The 19,148-nt window shown below is 36.0% G+C and overlaps 1 protein-coding gene and 1 pseudogene across 7 annotated transcripts in view; both read left to right on the top strand.

Annotated features, from left to right (window-relative positions):
• Positions 1-19,148, top strand: part of IFT88 (intraflagellar transport 88) — a 193,911-nt gene that overhangs the window by 64,261 nt on the left and 110,502 nt on the right. For all 7 annotated transcript variants that reach the window (XM_045844893.1, XM_045844899.1, XM_045844898.1 and 4 more), the window contains 3 exons: positions 467-581; positions 2,437-2,668; positions 13,697-13,767. In XM_045844893.1, the coding sequence (XP_045700849.1) occupies positions 467-581; positions 2,437-2,668; positions 13,697-13,767 (418 nt within the window). The remainder of the gene's footprint in view (positions 1-466; positions 582-2,436; positions 2,669-13,696; positions 13,768-19,148) is intronic.
• LOC123822764 lies at positions 11,348-11,923 on the top strand (annotated as a pseudogene).

Raw genomic sequence — 19,148 nt, forward strand, 5'->3', positions numbered from 1 at the left:
TGTCTTCACAAGTAGAATGAGCCATGGCAACTCCATCGAGCATGTTTCCTCTTGTATAATTCATCCCCAAGAGGTTACAGTTTATATCTAGCATGCATATTATTGTGTAATTTTTGGTAACAGTAGTAAAGTTTATTAATATCATATTAAAATGTGTATGGCATTTTTTAGCCTAATTTTAAAATCCCATGTTTTCTTAGAATAACACAACTTCAATTTTCGAATATAAATCAGGTATTTTTAAGCTAGATTTTTAGGAATCCATCTGTCTTTAGTTCCATTTCCACATAGAATTTGTGTGTGGATACATGAAAATAGTATGACTGTGTTAAAGAGAGAATCTTAGGTAGTTTCTGAACCTTTATAACTTGAGAAAAGTATCAAAGAATATGAATTAAGGTTATATAAAATATAGACAAAATGAAAAACATAGACTATTTTACATTCATTCATTTTTTTAAATTAGGAAGATTGAAAGTGAATATGGGAAATATTTATTTAAAGCAAAGAAATTATTCCAAAGCCATTAAATTCTACCGGATGGCATTAGATCAAATTCCAAGTGTTCATAAAGAAATGAGGTGAGTTTATATGATAACTTTATAAAATTTGTGTTGTATCTCAGAAACAAGATGACCCTTCTGATCTATTGTCAGTGAGTTGAATGTTTTGAGGTTTTGGTACATGAGAGGTGTTAGATTCGTGTCATGTCTGTACTTGCACACATTTGTATAATGACAAATTAAAGGCATAATGTATGATCAGTTGAAATAAAACTAAGCTACTTGGCCTGCATAAAGGATAACTACCAAATACAGCTAACTGCCAGCACAAAAATCAAAATTTTGTCCTTTCCGACTCACCATACTCTAGAATCCAAGGCTAGAAATTCAGACCCTTAGACATTTGTGCTATAGATTGAGAGTGAAATCGTGGGGGAGGAAGGGGTTGCTTCTGAATCTTAGAAGAGGAGGTTGGAGGGGGAAACTGGGACACTTTCTAGTCCTACAGTATTTCAAGAGCAGACCCAGTAAATTACCTTATGGATTGGTAATAATCTTAGGAACATAGGTTTCCAGGATATTGTCATAATTTCCTCCAGGCCCAGTATACTCCCTCTGTGAAAGTTAATTTATTTGTAAATGCCATCTTCCATGATCATTTATTTTTTAATTATGCATGATATCTTATTATCATCAGTAAATATCTGACTTATAAAACAGTGCCCTTGAGTACTTTTAACCTGGGTGAAACCAAGAATTTGAGCATTTTAGAAAAAGGTAGTAATATTAGACAGCCCATGTTAAGTGCTTAATTATCAAGAATCAAGAGGTGCTGTAGTAATTAAGTTGAGGGAATAATCATTGAGAACAAGAATGGTCAGGAAAGGCATTATGAAGGAGGTGTACTGGAGAATGGTCACTTAAGTGGAGAGAAGGGGAAGCATTTCAAAAGGAACAGAATGAGAAGAGTCAGAGAGGTCAGTGGTTATGATCTGGTCAGAGAACTGAATGAATGAATGCAGTTGAAACAGGAATTATATTGATAGGTAGTTAGGTAAGATGGTATCACAACCTAGAATGTCTGTAATTAAAAGATGGACAATAACAAGTATTGAAGAGATGTAGAGAAATCAGAAACTGGAAACTTCATGTATTGGTGATGTGAAATGGTACATCTACTTTGAAAAATAATTAGGCAATATCTTAAAAAATTAAATACAGATTTATTGTATGACCAGTGGTACTGTATGTACCACTCTCAGGTACATAATCCAGAAAGTGAAAACATATTGTCACAGGGATCATATGCGAATATTCATAGCAGCATCATTCATAATCACCAAAAGTGGAAACAATCAATGTCTATCAAGTAGGCTGTGGATGAATAAAATGTAGTGTGTTCATACAATAGAATACAATTTGGCAATATAAAAGGAATGAAATGCTGACCTGTGATACAATATCAGGAACATTCAAAAGATTATTCTGGTGATTGAGGGACACCAACACAAAATATCACATTTGTATGAGTCCATTTATATATAACATCTAGAAAAGGCAAATCCAGAAACACAGAAAGGAGGTTAGTGTTGCTAGGGCTGGAGGCAAGAATGGGAGTGACTGTTGATGGGCACTGGTTGTTGTTGTTGCTGTTGTTGCTGCTGCTGCTATTGTTGCTGTCTTAGGATGATGGAAATTACTAATGAAACCATGGTTGTTGTTCCACAACTGTGTGAATATAGCAGTAATCATTTAGTTAGATTCTGAAAACAAGGAAAGTTTATGATATATGAATTTAGCCTCAGCAAAGCTTTAACAAAACAAAACAAAAAAATCAAGTGGGAAAGAAAAGATGAAAACTATCTGTAGAATGTCTTGACTACTGTACTGAGGAGTTCAGACTTAAAGCTGATCCCTCGTTATTTCTCTTTAGGATTAAAATTATGCAGAACATTGGAGTTACATTTATTAAAACAGGCCAGTACTCTGATGCCATTAATTCATTTGAGCACATAATGAGCATGGCACCAAACCTGAAGGCCGGCTTCAACCTCATTCTTAGTTACTTTGCTGTTGGAGATCGAGAGAAAATGAAGAAAGCTTTTCAAAAACTGATTGCTGTCCCATTAGAAATTGATGAAGATGATAAATACATTTCACCAAGTGTGAGTATGAGAAAGACTGTGGTAGCTAGCCCTTAGTTATCCTTGCTTTTCTGTTTCCAGAAATGAAAAAGTTGAGTGCATGACTTCTTAGGTTTCCCCTAGCCCTAAAGTGTTTCAATTAAATAAGTTTAATTAATGTGTTTTATCATTTTCATTTTTTATTTAAATTAGCTTGAGAATGGGAATCCACTGAAGTAGGACGAGAATGTATGATTAAAGCAGATTAACTGTACAGTTTTAGTCAGAAAAACAAAGGAGAATAATAGGAAAAACAAGATTGCAGGCCATTCTTAATATGAAGATATATTAAAGGGTAATATAAAGTGAAAGATCCAGGATGGGGGAGGAGTGAGTGGAAGTCACACTAACCTCCTCCCAGGACCAATCTGGAATTACAACAAAATTACGGAGAAATCATCTGGGACAAACAACTGAACAATAGTGAGAGTGAAGCCTTATAACCATAGACAGACAGAAGAAAAAGCTTCAGCACAACATGACTGGTAAGGAGCGTAGTGGAGATGTGAGAGGCCCAGCTTGGCACCCACAGGTGGCAGCTAAAGTGACAGAGGGATATTTAAGCGGCTGGTTGGGTCCCCCTGAGAAGTGAGGGGTCTAAACCCTAAGCTGGGATCCTCAGCCTACAGCACCAGAGTCCAAAAAGTACACAGGTAACATCCAGCTGCAAAAAGTGGCTGGGTTGCTCTCTGCTGGAGATGGATGGCTGGAGATACAAAGAGCCGTATAAAAGGCCATTGCATAAGTCTTCATTTGCAGCCACTTACCCTGGACTCTGGCAAAGGATGGGGTCAGAGTGGACTAGAGATGCTTGAGGAGAGACTGCAGACAGAGGCTTTGGGGAGAGAACTGAGAGAGTAGCCTCTGGGATCCTGGTGCTGAGTCATCCCACATGCTGCAGTAGCCTTCGTGCTCAGGCAGACCACTCTTTCAAGTGGCAGCGGCATGTGGGGAAGCAGTAACCCCACCCCCAGGAGGGACTCTGCCCTGCCTTGTGGTGCTGAAGCCTGGCTGCTGAGTGCAGAGTGACTAGATTAACAACTCAAGGAGTCAGCCACAGACAGTAGATCCCTAGTAGTCTTGAACAGGTTGCCTAAGGCGAGACAGGGTTACCATCTGACATCACCAGAGGCAGAGCCAGAAAGAAAAAGTGGTGGTAGATACTAGATGCTACTGAGATGAAATCTACCATTGTCTTCTCCATGGTTTGCGATATTTTCTTTCCTGCATAGCTTTTTGATATTCATTTCTTGTCCTTCAAGTTTGTGCATATTAAGTCACTAGATTTTATATTATAACTTATTTCAGTTCACATATTTTACTCCTCCCTTCTCTTACCCCATTTTACCTTCTTCATTCCTCTATTATTTTCGTTTTAAATTTTGGTTTCTCTTTTGCTACACCCTGTTTCCATTCCATACTCCTACTATTTCTACCTTGTCCAGCCTCCCAAAACCAATTTCCTTGTCAATCATCATCTCACATTCTTTTTCCTGCTCTTAATATACCCATGTTCTCTCTCCACCTTTAGCAATTATTGCTTTTTGGTTGTGGATAGGGTTGTTGGTGTTGTATTTTTTCAATTTTATTTCCAGATCTTCACTATTTTTGTATTTTAAATTTCAAATTTTACCGTTCCCCTTTCCTACATTTTTGTCTCAAATTTTAATTTTCCCTTCCTTAGCCTCTTTTTCTTCTTTTTTTTCTATTTCATCCTGCCTTTTTTCTTTTACTTTTTCTTTTTCTTCTCTCTCAAATATTGATTTTTTTTCTGTCTTAGCCTGGTTTCCTCACTCTTAGCATTCTCTCTCCTATTATCTCAAAATCACTTCCCTTTCCTCTAGATATCTCTTAAGCTTTTCTTTCTTTTCCCCCTCTTATTCCTATCCCATCTATATTAATTTTAGCTTATTTCTTGTTCATAGTGCTGTGGCAAATCTTTCTCTCCAATTTGGTTCCTATTTTTTATTATTTATTTACTTTTTTCCTTTTTCTTTCTGTTTATTTTATTTTTTAAAGTATATGTTATTGTTTATGCTATTACAGTTCTCTCATTTTTTGCTCCCATTTATTCCCCTCCACCCTGCACCCTCTCTCCCTCCAGCATTTGTCCTCGCCCACCCTTAGTTCATGTCCATGAGATGTATATATAAGTTCTTTGGCTTTTTTCCATTTCCTATACCATTCTTACCCTTCCATGTCTATTTCGTACCTACCATCTATGCTTTTTATTCCCTGTACCTTTTCCCCATCCCCGCCCCCCCCACCCCGACCTTGGTCTCCATTTCTGTGATTCTGTTCCTATTTTATTTGTTTGCTTGGTTTATTTTTGTTTCCTTTATTTTATGTTCAGTTATTGATAGTTGTGAGTTTCTTGTCATTTTCTTGTTCATAGTTGTGATCTTCTTTTTCTTAGATAAGTCCCTGTAACATTTCACATAAGGGCTTAGTGAAAATGAACTTGTTTCACTTGACCTTATCTGAGAAGCACTTTATCTGCTCTTCCATTCTAAATGAAAGCTTTGCTGGATAGAGTAATCTTGGATGTAGGTCCTTGCCTTTCATGACTTGGAATACTTCTTGCCAGCCCTTTCTTGCCTGTAAGGTTTCTTTTGAAAAATCAGCTGAAAGTATAATGGGAAATCCTTTGTAGGTAACTGTCTCCCTTTCTCTTGTTGCTTTTAGGATTCACTCCTTATCTTTAATCTTAGGTAATGTAATTATGATGTGCTTTGGTGTGTGCTTCCTTGGTTCCAACTTCTTCTGTTTAAACCTAATACAGTATGCTTCCCTTCTCTTACTCCATCCTGCCTTCTTCATTCCCTTTTTTATTTATGATTTAAATTTTATATCCCCTCTTCACATTGCTCAGATTCCCAACTCTTATTAGTGCTCCTCCCTCTACCCCCTCAAGATCATTTTTCTTTCAGTATTTCATCTCATATATGCTCTCCTTCCTTATAATAGTCTTAATCTCTCACACCCTTATTAATACTGTTTCATTTGCTGTTGATAGCGGGATTGCGGTAGGAGTTATTTTTGTGGGTATGGGTTTGTTTCCTGGGCTTTGTGGTTTTGTTCTGGCAGCACCTGTACAGCAGCATATAAGACACGGTGGGTGGAGTGACCCTCAGTCAACCAGCTGGAGGGAAGGACGCACCAAATAGTGACCCAACAACAATCAAAATCCAGCTACACCCAGAGAGCCAACATAAATGGGATAAACGGCATCCCAAGAGCATCAAGTTCAGAAGATCAAGGATACTGCACCACTGAATCACACAGGTCTCATACCATAGAAGTTCACACCACAGAGACAGGGAGTCAAAGCAGATCCATTTAAGAAGCAGAAGCAAACAAGAAGAGTCTGTCTTAAAATGGGGAGACAAAGAAACAACCCCCAATCAAAAGGAAGGGAAGATTCCCCCAAAAGAGTGCTAAATGAAATAGAGGCAAGTATTAACTATCAGATATTGAGTCAAAACAATGGTTATAAGGAAGCTCAATGAGCTCAGTGAGAATTACAAAAAGCTCCAGGGAAGTTACAAGGAACTTAGTGTGAACATCATGAAAAAGGACATAGAAACAATTAACAAGCGCCGACAGGAAATGAAGAATACATTTTCTGAATTGAAGAACACAGTAGAAGTAATCAAAAGCAGGCTAGATGAAGCAGAGGACTGAATCAGCGAGCTAGAGGACAAGGTAGAAAAAACTCCCAGAAAGAGCAAGAAAGGGAAAAAAAACTCAGGAAGAATGAAGGGTTAAGGGAACTGCAGGAAAACATGAAACATAATAATATCTATGTAATAGGAATACCAGAAGGAGAAGAGGAGCAAGGATAGAAAACCTGGTTGAAAAAGTAATGATGGAAAATTTCCCTAATTTGATGAGAGAAAAAGTGACACAAGTCTGGGAAGCACAGAGGGTCCCAATCAAGAAGAACCCAAAGAGGCTCACTCCAAGACACATCATAATTAAAATGGCAAAATCCAAAGACAAAGGGAGAAAGGCAACAAGAAAGCAAGGGAAGCAGCAAGGGAGAAATAAGAAGTAACATACAAGGGAGCTTTGATAAGGCTAGCAGCTGACTTCTTAACAGAAATGCTACAAGCCAGAAGGGAATGGCAAGAAATAATCTAATTAATGAAAAACAAAGGCCTACAACCATGACTACTCTACCCAGCAAAGCTATCCTTTAAAATGGAATGTGAAATAAGGAGTTTCCCAGACAAAAGAAGGCTAAAAGAATACCCCTCCACCAAACCAGCATGGCAAGATATGCTAAGAGACTGCTTTAAGAAGATAAAAGGGGAGAAAGAGGAGCACAGGTACAAAGGGTAAAAATGGCAATGAATAAGTACCTATAAAATGACAACCTTAAATGTAAATGGATTAAGTGCTCCAATCAAAAGACATAGGGTAGCTGAATGGATAAGAAAACGTGAGCTACACATGTGCCACCTACAAGAGACCCACCTCACCACAAAAGACCTACACAGACTGAAAGCGAAGGTCTGGAAAAAAAAATATTACAAGCAAATGGACAGGAAAAAAAGCCATGGTACCAATACTTATATCAGACAAAGTAGACTTCAAAACAAAGTCCATAAAAAGAGACCCAGAAGGATACTTCATAATACTCAAGGGAAGACATAAACATTGTGAACATATACACCCAACATAGGAGCACTGAAATATATGAGGAAAATCTTGCAGGACTTCATGAAAGAAACAGATAGCAACACACTTATAGTAGGGGATTTTAACACCCCACTGTCAACAATAGATAGATCTTCTGAAGAAAATGTCAACAAGGATAGTGTGACACTCTACAACACACTAGATCAAATGTACTTAACTGTTATATACAGAACCTTTCATCCCAAAGAAGCAAAATACGCATTCTTTAAGAGGGGACTGGGGAGGGAGATAAAGGGGGAAAGAAAGGGAAGGGTCAATTCAAAGAACATATATAAAGGACCCATGAGGGAGAAGCACTGACTGGGATATAGGGGCATAGATAGGGCAGTGGAGAGTAATGGAGAGAAAATGGGGACAACTGTAATTGAACAGCAATAAGAAAAGAAAAGAATAATATAAAGCCGTTTTTTTTATTGTTCCTGTAGTCATTATTGAGCAGAGGGAACTAAAATCACGTGTACTAAATACATCAAAAATGAAAAGGAGCCATCCTTCATGCTTATTTCTAGGATGCAACATAATACAAAAGTCATATTTTCAAAGACCTGAGGAAATATTATGTAATGTTTAGTAAAAAATACTGATATACATTCATACATGAATGTAACCTGGAAGGAAGTATACCGAAATATAAGTAGTAGTTTCTGGAATGAGATTCATTTTCTTAATGCTTTTAAAGTATTTTTCATATTTTTACACATAACTCATTGGTTTACCACTTTTATTTTACATTAAGTTGAACCATGTAAAACTGCCTGTATTTAAAAATCAAAATAGTATCATAATGTCAGTTTCGTAAGTTGAACTTAATAGATTTTATTAACAGATTTTAAGGGCATTGCAGCTTTGTTCTTGGCTCCTTCACTCAGTTCTTACTCTCTTATACCTCAGTTCCATTAGATACAAAATAAGGCTAATTGTAGTAACCCACCTTACATGGTTGTGAGGATTAAATTAGGTAATGCATATGAAATACTTAAAGCAGTACATGGAGTATAGTAAGTGCTGGGGAAACCTTAACTATGATATATTAATTACTTTCATTTTGAGAAAAAGTATTGTATGTTGTGAAAAAATCATCAATGCTTTTAATAGGGAGTGAAGATATGGCTTAAGCTAAGTAAGCTTAATGATGATGAAACATCATCATGATGAATTCATCATGATGAATCATTTAATGATGATCATTAAGTCATTTGTATTTGAGTTTAGAATTGATAATCTTTTAACTGAACAAAATGGAGGTTTGACTGCCTGGCAGAACAAAAGCCAAAGTCATGAAGCAGGTGCTAGTGCAAAAGTAAAGAGGTTTTATTCAGGTGCCAAACAACATGGGAGAATGATGGACTACTGCCTCAAAGATGATGTCTTTTCTTCTAGTTCAAACCCACCATTTTTATAGGGATAGGGAGAGAAGCACTTTTTTTCTCTATTCAATAATCTTGCTAGCCTTTGGCGTGCTCAGGGGACCTATTCATTCAACTTTCAAGCTTTCAGTGCACTTGGACCCTGTCCATTCATATTTTTAGCTTTTGTCACAGTAAAGCCTTATCCATTCAAATGTCTAGCTTTTGGCATGCTTATTTCCTATCAACTTATATTTCTATCTTTTGGCACTTGGGCCCTATCCATTCATATTTCTAGCTTTTGTTTGCACTCAGTATAACAGCCTCCTCCTGCCGCCATCTTGACCAATGCGGGAGACTCTCTAGTGCTTCAGCTGACTGTCTACACTCTACAGTTAACAGCATCACACAGTTTCTGTGTACTTGGCCATATTCTGTCCAGCCTGAACTTTTTAGCAGCTGCTCAGCATCTGTGTTAGTTCAGCAGCAAAATATACATTTTTCTCAAGTGTACATGGAACATTCTGTTCTCAAAGATAGACCACATGTTAGGACACAAAACAAGTCTTAATAAATTCAAGAAAATTAAAATCATATCAAGCATCTTCTCTGACCACAATAGTATCAAACTAGAAATCAACAAAGATTAAAAAATTGAAAAACTGAAAAACTCAAATACATGCAGACTAAATAACATGTTACTAAACAATCATTGGTTAATAGGGAGATCAAGGAGGAATCAAAAGTTACCTGGAAACAAATTACAATGAATACAAAATAACCCAAAATCTATGGGACACAGCAAAGGTAGTCCTGAGAGGGAACTTAATAAATTACAGGCCTCCCTCAAAAAGCAAGAAAAATCTCACATAAACAATCTAAACAAACACCTAAAAGAAATACAAAAAGAACAAAAGAACAAAACCCAGAGTTAAGTAGAAGAAAGGAAAGAATAAAGATCAGAGCAGAAATAAATAAGAGAGACAAAAAAATTACAAAAGATCAATGAAACTGAGAGCTGGTTCTTTGAAAAGAAAAACAAGTTAAATGAATGTTTAATCTTACTCATCAAGAAAAAAAGAGAGGACCCAAATAAACAATACCAGAAATGAAAGAGGAAAAGTTAAACGCTGACACCAGAGAACTACAAAGGATTGTAAGAAAACGCTATTAACAACTATATGCCAAAAATTGGGCAACCTGAGTGAAATGGATAAATTATTAGAAACATAGGATCTTCCAAAACTGAATTAGGAAGAATCAGAAAACCTAACTAGACCAATTATAACTAATGAAATAGAAGTAGTAATAATAATAAAAAAAACAAAAACTCCCAGCAAACAAAAGTTTTGGGCCCAGTGGCTTCACAGGGGAATTTTACCAAACATTCAAAGAAAAATTAACACCTATCCTTCACAAACTATTCTAAAAAATTTAAGAGGAGGGAAGGCTTCCAGGCTATTTGTACAAGGCCAGCATTACTATAAAGCTAAAACCAAATAAGGACACTACAAAGAAAATTATAGGCCAATATCCCTGATAAACATAGATGCTAAACTCCTGAGCAAAGTATTAGCAAACTGGATCTGGAAATACACCATGATCAAGTAGAATTCTGGTGATGCAAGGTTGGTACAATATGCATGAATCAATAAGTATAATATATCACATAAACAAAATGAAGGATAAAAATCACATGATTATATCAATAGATGCTGATGAAACATTTGACAAAATACATCACCCAATTATGATAAAAACTTCCAGCAAAGTGGCAATAAAGGGAGCATAGCTCAACATAATAAAGGCCATATATAACAAACCTACAGCCAACATTATATTCAACAGGCAAAAAATACAAGTGTTTCCCCTAAGATCAGGAACAAGACAGGGATGTCAGCTTTCACCAATCTTATTCAACATAGTACTGGAAGTCCTAGCCACAGCAATTAGATAAGAAGAAAAATAAAAGCCATCCAAATTGGAAAGGAGAAAGTAAAACTCATTATTTGCAGATGACATCATAGTATACACAGAAAAACCTAAAGACTCTACCAGAAAACTACTAGATCTAATAAATGAATTTGGCATAGTAGCAGGATTCAAAATTAATATTCAGAAGTCATTGGCATTTTTATTTACCAATAACGAATTATTAGAAAGAGAAATTGAGAAAACAATCCTATTTACTATTGCAACAACAATAAAATATACAGTACCTAGGAATAAATTTTAGCCAAGGAGGTAAAAGACCTGTACTTGAAAGATTATAGGATACTGAAGGAAGATATTGAGGATACAAACAAGTGGAAGCAATTACCATGTTAATGGATTGGAAGAATTAACATTAAAATGTCCATACTACCCAAAGCAATCTATAGATTTAGTGCAATTCCTATTGAAATATCAATGGCATATTCCACAGATGTAGAACAAATACTCCAAAAATGTATATGGAACAACAACAACAAAAAAAATCCCAAATAGCTTCAGCGATCTTGAAAAAAGAACAAAATTGGAGGGTTCACAATACCTGATATAAGACTATAATACAGGCTATTGTAATCAAAACAACCTAAACAGACATATAGCTCTCTCTGCCACTTCTACTGCAAGGATGAAGACCATTCTCAGCAATCAGACTGTCCAAATCCCTGAAAATGTTGACATCATTCTGAAAGGGTGCACAGTTATTGAGAAGGGCCCCAGAGGCACCCTGCAGAAGGACTTCAGCCACATCAATGTAGAACTCAATCTTCTTGGAAAAAGAAGGCTTCAGGTTGACAAATAGTAAGGAAATAGAAAGGAACTGGCCACCATTTGCATCATCTGCAGTCATGTACAGAACATGATCAAAGGCATTACCCTGGGCTTCTGCTACAAGATAAGGTCTATGTACACTCACTTCCCCATCAATGTTGTTATTCAGGAGAATGGTTCTCTTCTTGAAATCAGAAATTTCTTGGGCAAAAAATACATCCGCAGAGTTCAAATGAGGTCAGGCGTTGCTTGTTCAGTATCTCAGACCCAGAAAGATGAGTTGATTCTGGAAGGAAATGACATTGAATTTGTATCAAATTTAGCTGCTTTAATTCAGCAAGCCACAACAATTTAAAAAAAGAATATCAGAGAATTTTCTAAAGGTATCCGTGTTTCTGAAAAAACAGTTCAGCAGGATGATGAATAAGATCTAAGTTGTCCAGCTATAGAAACAGCAAGGTACTGAATGATTCCTCACACTTACTTGCAGGATTTCTTACATTTATTTGTGTAATTTAAAGATGCAATAAAAGCTGTGTATTAAAAAAAAAAGAACAGACATATAGATCAATAGAACAGAAGAGAGCTCATAAATAAACACCTTTATGGTCAATTATTACTTAACAAAGGAGGCAAGAGCATACAATGGAGTAAACACAGTTTTTTCAATAAATGATGTTGGGAAAATTAGACAGATATGCAAAAAAAAGTGAAAGTAGACCACCAACTTACACCATACACAAGAATAAACTCAAAATGGGTAAAAGACTTAAATGTAAGTCATGAAACCATAAAAATCATAGAAGAAAACATAGGCAGTGTATAGGCTGATATATTTCCACAGGCAAGAAAACCATAAACAAATGGGAGTACATCAAATTAAAAAGCTTTTGCACAGCAAAAGAAACCATTCACAAAGTGAAAAGGCAACCCATTGCATGGGAGAACATATTTGCTAATGATAAGGGGTTAGTTTCCGAAATGTATAAAGAACTTAATACAATTCAACACCAGGATAAAAAATGGGCAAAGGACCTAAATACATACTTCTCAAAAGAGTACATACAGATGGCCAACAGACCTATAAAAAATGCTTAACATCACAATGATCAGAGAGATACAAATTAAAATCGCAATTAGATATCACCTCACACTTGTCAGAATGGCTACCATCAATAAATCAACAAACAAATGCTAGGCAGGATGTGAAGAAAAGGAAACCTCGTATATTGTTGGTGGGAATGCAGATTGGTGCAGTTACAGTGGAAAACAGTGTGGAGTTTTCTCAAAAAATTAAAAATAGATCTGCCTTATAACCTAGAAATCCCACATGGGAATATATTCTAAGAAACCCATAAATAGCAATTCAAAAGAATATATGCACTCCTGTGTACATTGCAGGATTATTTACAATAGCCAAGATCTGGAAACAGCCCAAGTGCCCATGAGTAGGTGAGTGGATAAAAAAGTTCTGGTACAGTTACTCAATGGAATACTAGTTGGCCGTAAAAAATGGAAATCTTTTCTTTTGTGACAGCATGAATCAAACCGAAGATTGTTATGCTAAGTGAGATAAGCCAGTCAGAGAAAGACAAATAGCATATGATCTTGCTTATACGTGGAATCTAATGAACAAAGTAAATTGACAAACAAAATATAAACAGAGGCATGGTTACAGCAAACAGACTGACAGCTGTCAGAGGGGAAGAGGATGGGGAACTGGATGAAGGAAGGTAAAGGGATTAAGCAATAAAACACATATGTATGTATATATAACACAAAGACATAAGACAGTATAGTGGTGATATCTAGGAATAAAGGGGGAGGGGGTAGGTGGAGGTGGGCAAAGGGTTGGAGGAAGTGGAACAGAAAGAGGCTTTGCTTGGATCAGTGGGTGTGTGATGCAGTGTGCCAATGATGTTTTATTGATTTGTACACTTGAATCCTATATAGTTTTGTGAACCAGCGTCACCCCAATAAATTCAATAAAACATTTTTTTAAAAATCTATGCTACTTCACTGGAGAATGTGACAGATAATCAGAAATAAGAAAAAATGTTCTACTTAAGGGAAAATGGTGTAGGAAGGTTAATTTATGGTTCATTTTCTACAATTAGTTAATGGTGAGGTTGATTAGAAATCTAAGTTCTTAGTGTTTACTTCTGAATTAGTGATTTTTTTCCCAATTTCATGTTTCCAGGATGATCCACATACTAATTTAGTGATTGAAGCTATAAAAAATGATCACCTAAGGCAAATGGAACGTGAAAGGTAATCTTTGGGGCACTTAATAATTAAAACTAGCTAAAGTAGGTTAAATTTGTATAAAAAAGTTGAATGGGCATCTGATTATTTTATTCAAAACATGTCATATGCACTATGTTTCTTGAATAGTCCTGTTGTTTCATCATTGCTGTACTTTACTGGGTTCTTTTTTCTTTTTCACAATAATCTCAGTGCTTATGTTGACTCCAGTTACTCTTACACATTTACTATTTCTTTGTACCTTACTTTATCTCTGCATTTGGTGCAGTATTGGAATTTTGTTTGAATTATCTTTCTTTTTAATTATATCTTTATGCATTTTTGTCTAGCCTCCCAATTAAACTTCAATTCTCGAAGACAAAATTCTTTCTATTTATTTTATTTCTTCCTTTCTCCAGTAAGATACCTAGTCTCTGCCAAGTGTGTTTTGGAACTTTTACTATTTATTAAGTTTGCAACAGGTATATTAGTAGTATATCACATGATATACAGGGCCCTTAGTTTCTTTCAAGTTATGGGAAAATACACATAACTTAAAATTTACCATCTTAACCATGGTGCTTAATTCTTCATAGTTTGGTAGTATTAAGTGCATTCATAATGATTTGTAACAAGAACTTCTTCATCTTCCCAAAGTGAAACTCTGTATTCATTTAAAACAACTCTCAAGCATCCCCTCCCCAGTCCCTGGCAGTCACCTTTCTATTTTGGATCTCCGAATTTGTCTGTTCTAGTAACCTCATATAGGTGGAATCCCATTATTTGTCCTTTTGTGACTGTCACTGTCATTTAGCATAATGTCCTCCACCATGTTTTATTGTGTGTCAGAATTTCCTTCTTTTTTAGCTTTGAATGATACTTCATTATATGTAGGGAGGGCCCTTAACTTTTGGGAAGTAGTTTAACATTAAAAATAAAACAGAGGCCCTGGCCAAGTAGCTTAGTTGATTAGAGCATCATCCCAATACGCCTAGGTTGCAGGTTCAATCTCCAGTCAGGCACATAGAAGAAGCAACTGATGAATGCATAAATAAGTAGAACAACAAATTGATCTCAATCTCTCTCTCTCTCTCTCCCTTCCTCTCTAAAAATCAATCAATCAAACAATAAAATGGAGACTTCTTCTAGGAACATAGAGTAGATGCACTTTCCCCTGTTCTTTCCACTAAGTCCAAATAAAAACCCTAGAAATTATATATAAAAAATATATAAGGAGAAAGGTGGAGAGAAAAGGGAAAATCAAGTGACCTTGGGACCTGCAGAAGAACGTGGCAGTGAGTTTCCCTCATGTTTCTCCAACTTTAGCTGAAGAAGCTGGAAAGAAGAACATGTTCATGGGTACATTTAACAAACAAAAAGCCTGCTTTCTTTAACTAACAGACAAGGAAAGGGGTAGGCCAGCATGACAGAAAACTTTAAGACAAATACCACAGAAAGAAATACTGGCCCCACCCTTACTCATGCCAGCAAACACCAAGTGAGAGAGAGCCAGACCTCCACCCTCATAAGACTATAAGAAGACACCCAGTACCCCAAAAGGCCAAATACGAAGCCACGACTTTAATCTCCAAAGGCCCTTCATGAGTCTTGCCACTCTGTGGTTTCAGCAGGCAGCACATAGGGAGCCTGGAGTTCCCCCCACCCCAAGTAATAAGGAGGCACTCCTCCCCATCTCACCTGGGGTGGTGTCAGGGGAGATCGTGGAGAATTAGGAATTTCATTATCAGCAGTGACAAGGCAACCCCACTGTGGTGCCAGTAGCGACCATGGTAGAAGCAGGAACTCACCCCACCCAGCAGAAATAATGACCATCTCTTACCTTGGGTGTCAAAGAGTACATGTGGGAAAACTGGACTTCTTTTAAATGGCAATAGTGTGGTGGTGTCTCTTCCACTGCCAGAGCAATGTCAAAAGAGTCAGCCAAAACAAAAGACAAATAAAATTCAGTCTCATAATGCAAAATGTTTACGTTTTGATAAAAAATCACTCATGGTACAAAGATCTTAAATTGAATGAAAAAAGGCAATCGTTAAATGCCTACATTGAGATAACAGAGATGTTAGAATTATCTTTAAAGCAAACGTGTTTTCTAAAAAACGTCAAGCCTGACTGGTGTGGCTCAGTGGATTGAATGCCAGCCTGCAAAACAAAGAGTTCGATTCCCAGTCAGGACACATGCCTGGGTTGCCGGCCAGATCCCCATTGGGGGGGGGGGCACATGAGAGACAACCACACATTGCTGTTTCTCTCCCTCACTTCTCCTTCCCTTCTCTGTCTAAAAATAAATAAATAAAATCTTAAAAAAAATTTTAAAGCTTCAAGAAGCAATTATGAACATACTTAAAATACGTTAAAAATAGAAACCCTTAGAAAAGCAATAGTTTCAACAAAGAAATAGAAGTGATAAAGAAGAGCCAAATGGAAATTTTAGTACTAAAAATTACAAAAACAAATAGAAAACTCAGTGGATGGACTCAACAGGAGAATGAAGGGGAGAAAGGAACGTTTCGGTGAACTAGGAGATAGAAGTTGGAAATTACCCAATCTGAACAACAGAGGGAAAATAGACCAAAAAAAAAAAAAAAAAGAACAGAGTCTCAGGGACTTCTGGGACTTTAACATAAGATCTAATATTTGTGTCATCTGTGTCTGGGAAGGATAGGAAAAAGAGATTGGGCTAAAGAAATAATGTCTGGTAACTCCCCAAACTTAGCAAGAAAAAATATTTACAATATAAGAAACTGAGTGAATTCCAAAGAGGATAAACCCAAGGAAATCATGTCAAGATATATCATGATTAAACTTCTGAAAATTAAAGACCATGTCTGGAAATGAGGCTTAGAATAACAACATGTAAGGGAAAAGTGATTAGAATGACAGTGGAAGTCTTAAATCAGTAACCTAAACTCCCAGCTTAAGAACCTAGAAAAAGAAGGAAAAAAATCAACAGAAAGGAAGCAGAAGGAAAGAAGTAATAAAGAACAGAAATCATTCACATTGGTGATAGAAACAATAATAACATCAATGAAATACTTCTAACACACCTGACAAAAAAAGAGAAGACACAAATTACCAATATCAGGAACAAAACAGGGGCTCTCACTACTGACCCTGTAGACATCAAAAGGATAAGAAGGGGATACTAAAAACATCCCTGTATACATAAATTTTACAACTTACACTAAATAGAACACTGTGTTGAAAACAAAATCTACCACAACTCACCTTATATGAAATAGAGCATTTAGGGCTCCTCAAATGTTCTACATGTTAGGGAAATTGAATTTATAATTTAAATCTCCCAAGAAAGAAAGCTCCAGGCACAAAATGTTTCACTAGAAAATTCAAGCAAATGTTTAAAGAAGAATTCACATCATTTCTATACAGTCTCTTCCAGAAAAAAATAATTTATTTTATAAAGCCAATGTTGCCCTGATATAAAAATAAAACTGTACCCAAAAGGAGGTCAGAGGAAAACTACAGACCAATATCTTATGAATAGAGATGCAAAATCTTTAAGAAATACTAGTGAACCAAAGTACCATCAAAATATAAAGATTATATACCATAACCAAGTGGAATTTATTCTACGAATGCAAGACTGGTTTACCATCTAAAAATCAGTTAATGCAATACAGGATATTAATAGAATGAAGGACAAAAACAGCATGATCATGTCAGTATAAACAAAAAGATTTTGGACAAAATTCAAAATGTTTTCATGATAAACAAACAAAAATGTCCTTAAAAGCTACAAGTAGAAAGGAAGTGCCCCAATCTGTGACAAACAGACACAGTTTGACATCACACTTAATGGTGAAAGACTGAATACTTTCTGCCTCAGATTAGGATCAAGAGAAGGGTACCTACTCTCACCCAGTCTATTCAACATGTGCTGAATATTCTAGCTATGGAAATTAGGCAAGAAAAAGGAGTGAGATACATCCAGATTGGAAAGGAAGAAATGAAACTACCTCTGTTTACAGATCACATGATCTTGAATACAGAATATCCAACATAAAATTTTAGAATCTGCTAAAAAAATGATTATCACTAATAAGTGAGTTCAGCAAGGTTGCAGAGTAAAATATCAATACACAAAAGTCAATATTATACTATAGAAATATACCACACCAATCAACTATAGGAAAATGAAAGTAACAATTATATTTACAATAGCATAAAATAGGAATAAATGTAACTAATGAAATGTAAAACTTATGTTCTAAAAACTATAACACATTTTTTTAAAAGTTTTGCATAAAAGGAATGACATCACATGTTAATGGATAGGCACATAATATTACTAAGATGGCAGTGCTCCCCAAATTACTTTATAGATTCAATGTAATCACTATCAATCCCATCAGTATTTTTAAAAAAGATTTTATTTATTTACTTTTATAGAGAAGGGAAGGGAGGGAAAAAGAGAGGGATAGAAACATCAATGTGTGGTTGCCTCTCACACACCCCCTACTGGGGACCTGGTCTGCAACCCAGGCATGTGCCCCAAACTAGGAATTGACCTCTGACCCTTTGGTTTGAAGACCAGCAGCACTCAATCCACTGAGCCACGCCAGCCAGGCCACTAGTATTTTTAAAGAAAGAGATAAGTTGATTCTAGAATTTACATGGAAATATAAGGGGATTCAGAATAGCCAAAACAACGTTGTGAAAGAAGACAAAGTTGGAAGGCTCAAACTATAAAATTTAACTAAATCTACAGCAATCAAGACAGTGTGGTAGTACTTAATCTAATAGCATAAAGACATACAAATCATTGGAATGGAATTGAGAACTCAGAAATAAAGTCTTACACTTATAGTCAATAAAGGTACCAATACAATTCCATGGAGGAAAAGATTGCTTTTTCAACAAATCATGCTGGGACAATAGATATCCTCTTGCAAAAGAATGAAGCTGGATCTCTCTCACACCAAACACAAAAATTACTTCAGAATGGATTGTGGACTTATATGTAAGGGCTAGATCTATAAAATTCTTAGGGAAAAAACATAGAAGTAAATATTATTGACCTTGTGTTAGGCAATGGCTTCTTAGATTTGACACCAAAAGCATATGAAAAGGAAAAAATAGGTGAATTGGACTTCATCAAACTTAAAAAAACTTTTGTTCTTCAAAGGATATCCTTAAAAAAGTAAAAAAAAAAACAAAACAAAAAACGCACAGAATGAGAGACAGTGTTTGCAAGCCATGTATCTAAGAAGGGACTTATTTCTACAATATACAAAGAACTCTTCCAGTTCAATATTTAAAAGCCCAAAACCCAATAAAAATGTACAAAGGATCTGAATAGACATTTCTTCAGAGTAGATATGCAAATGCCTAATAAGCACAATACAAGATGCTTAACTTCTGTGCCCACT

This window comes from Phyllostomus hastatus, unplaced genomic scaffold (assembly GCF_019186645.2).
Source record: "Phyllostomus hastatus isolate PE091 unplaced genomic scaffold, TTU_PhHast_1.1 phas_contig_41, whole genome shotgun sequence".
Classification (NCBI taxonomy): domain Eukaryota; kingdom Metazoa; phylum Chordata; class Mammalia; order Chiroptera; family Phyllostomidae; genus Phyllostomus; species Phyllostomus hastatus.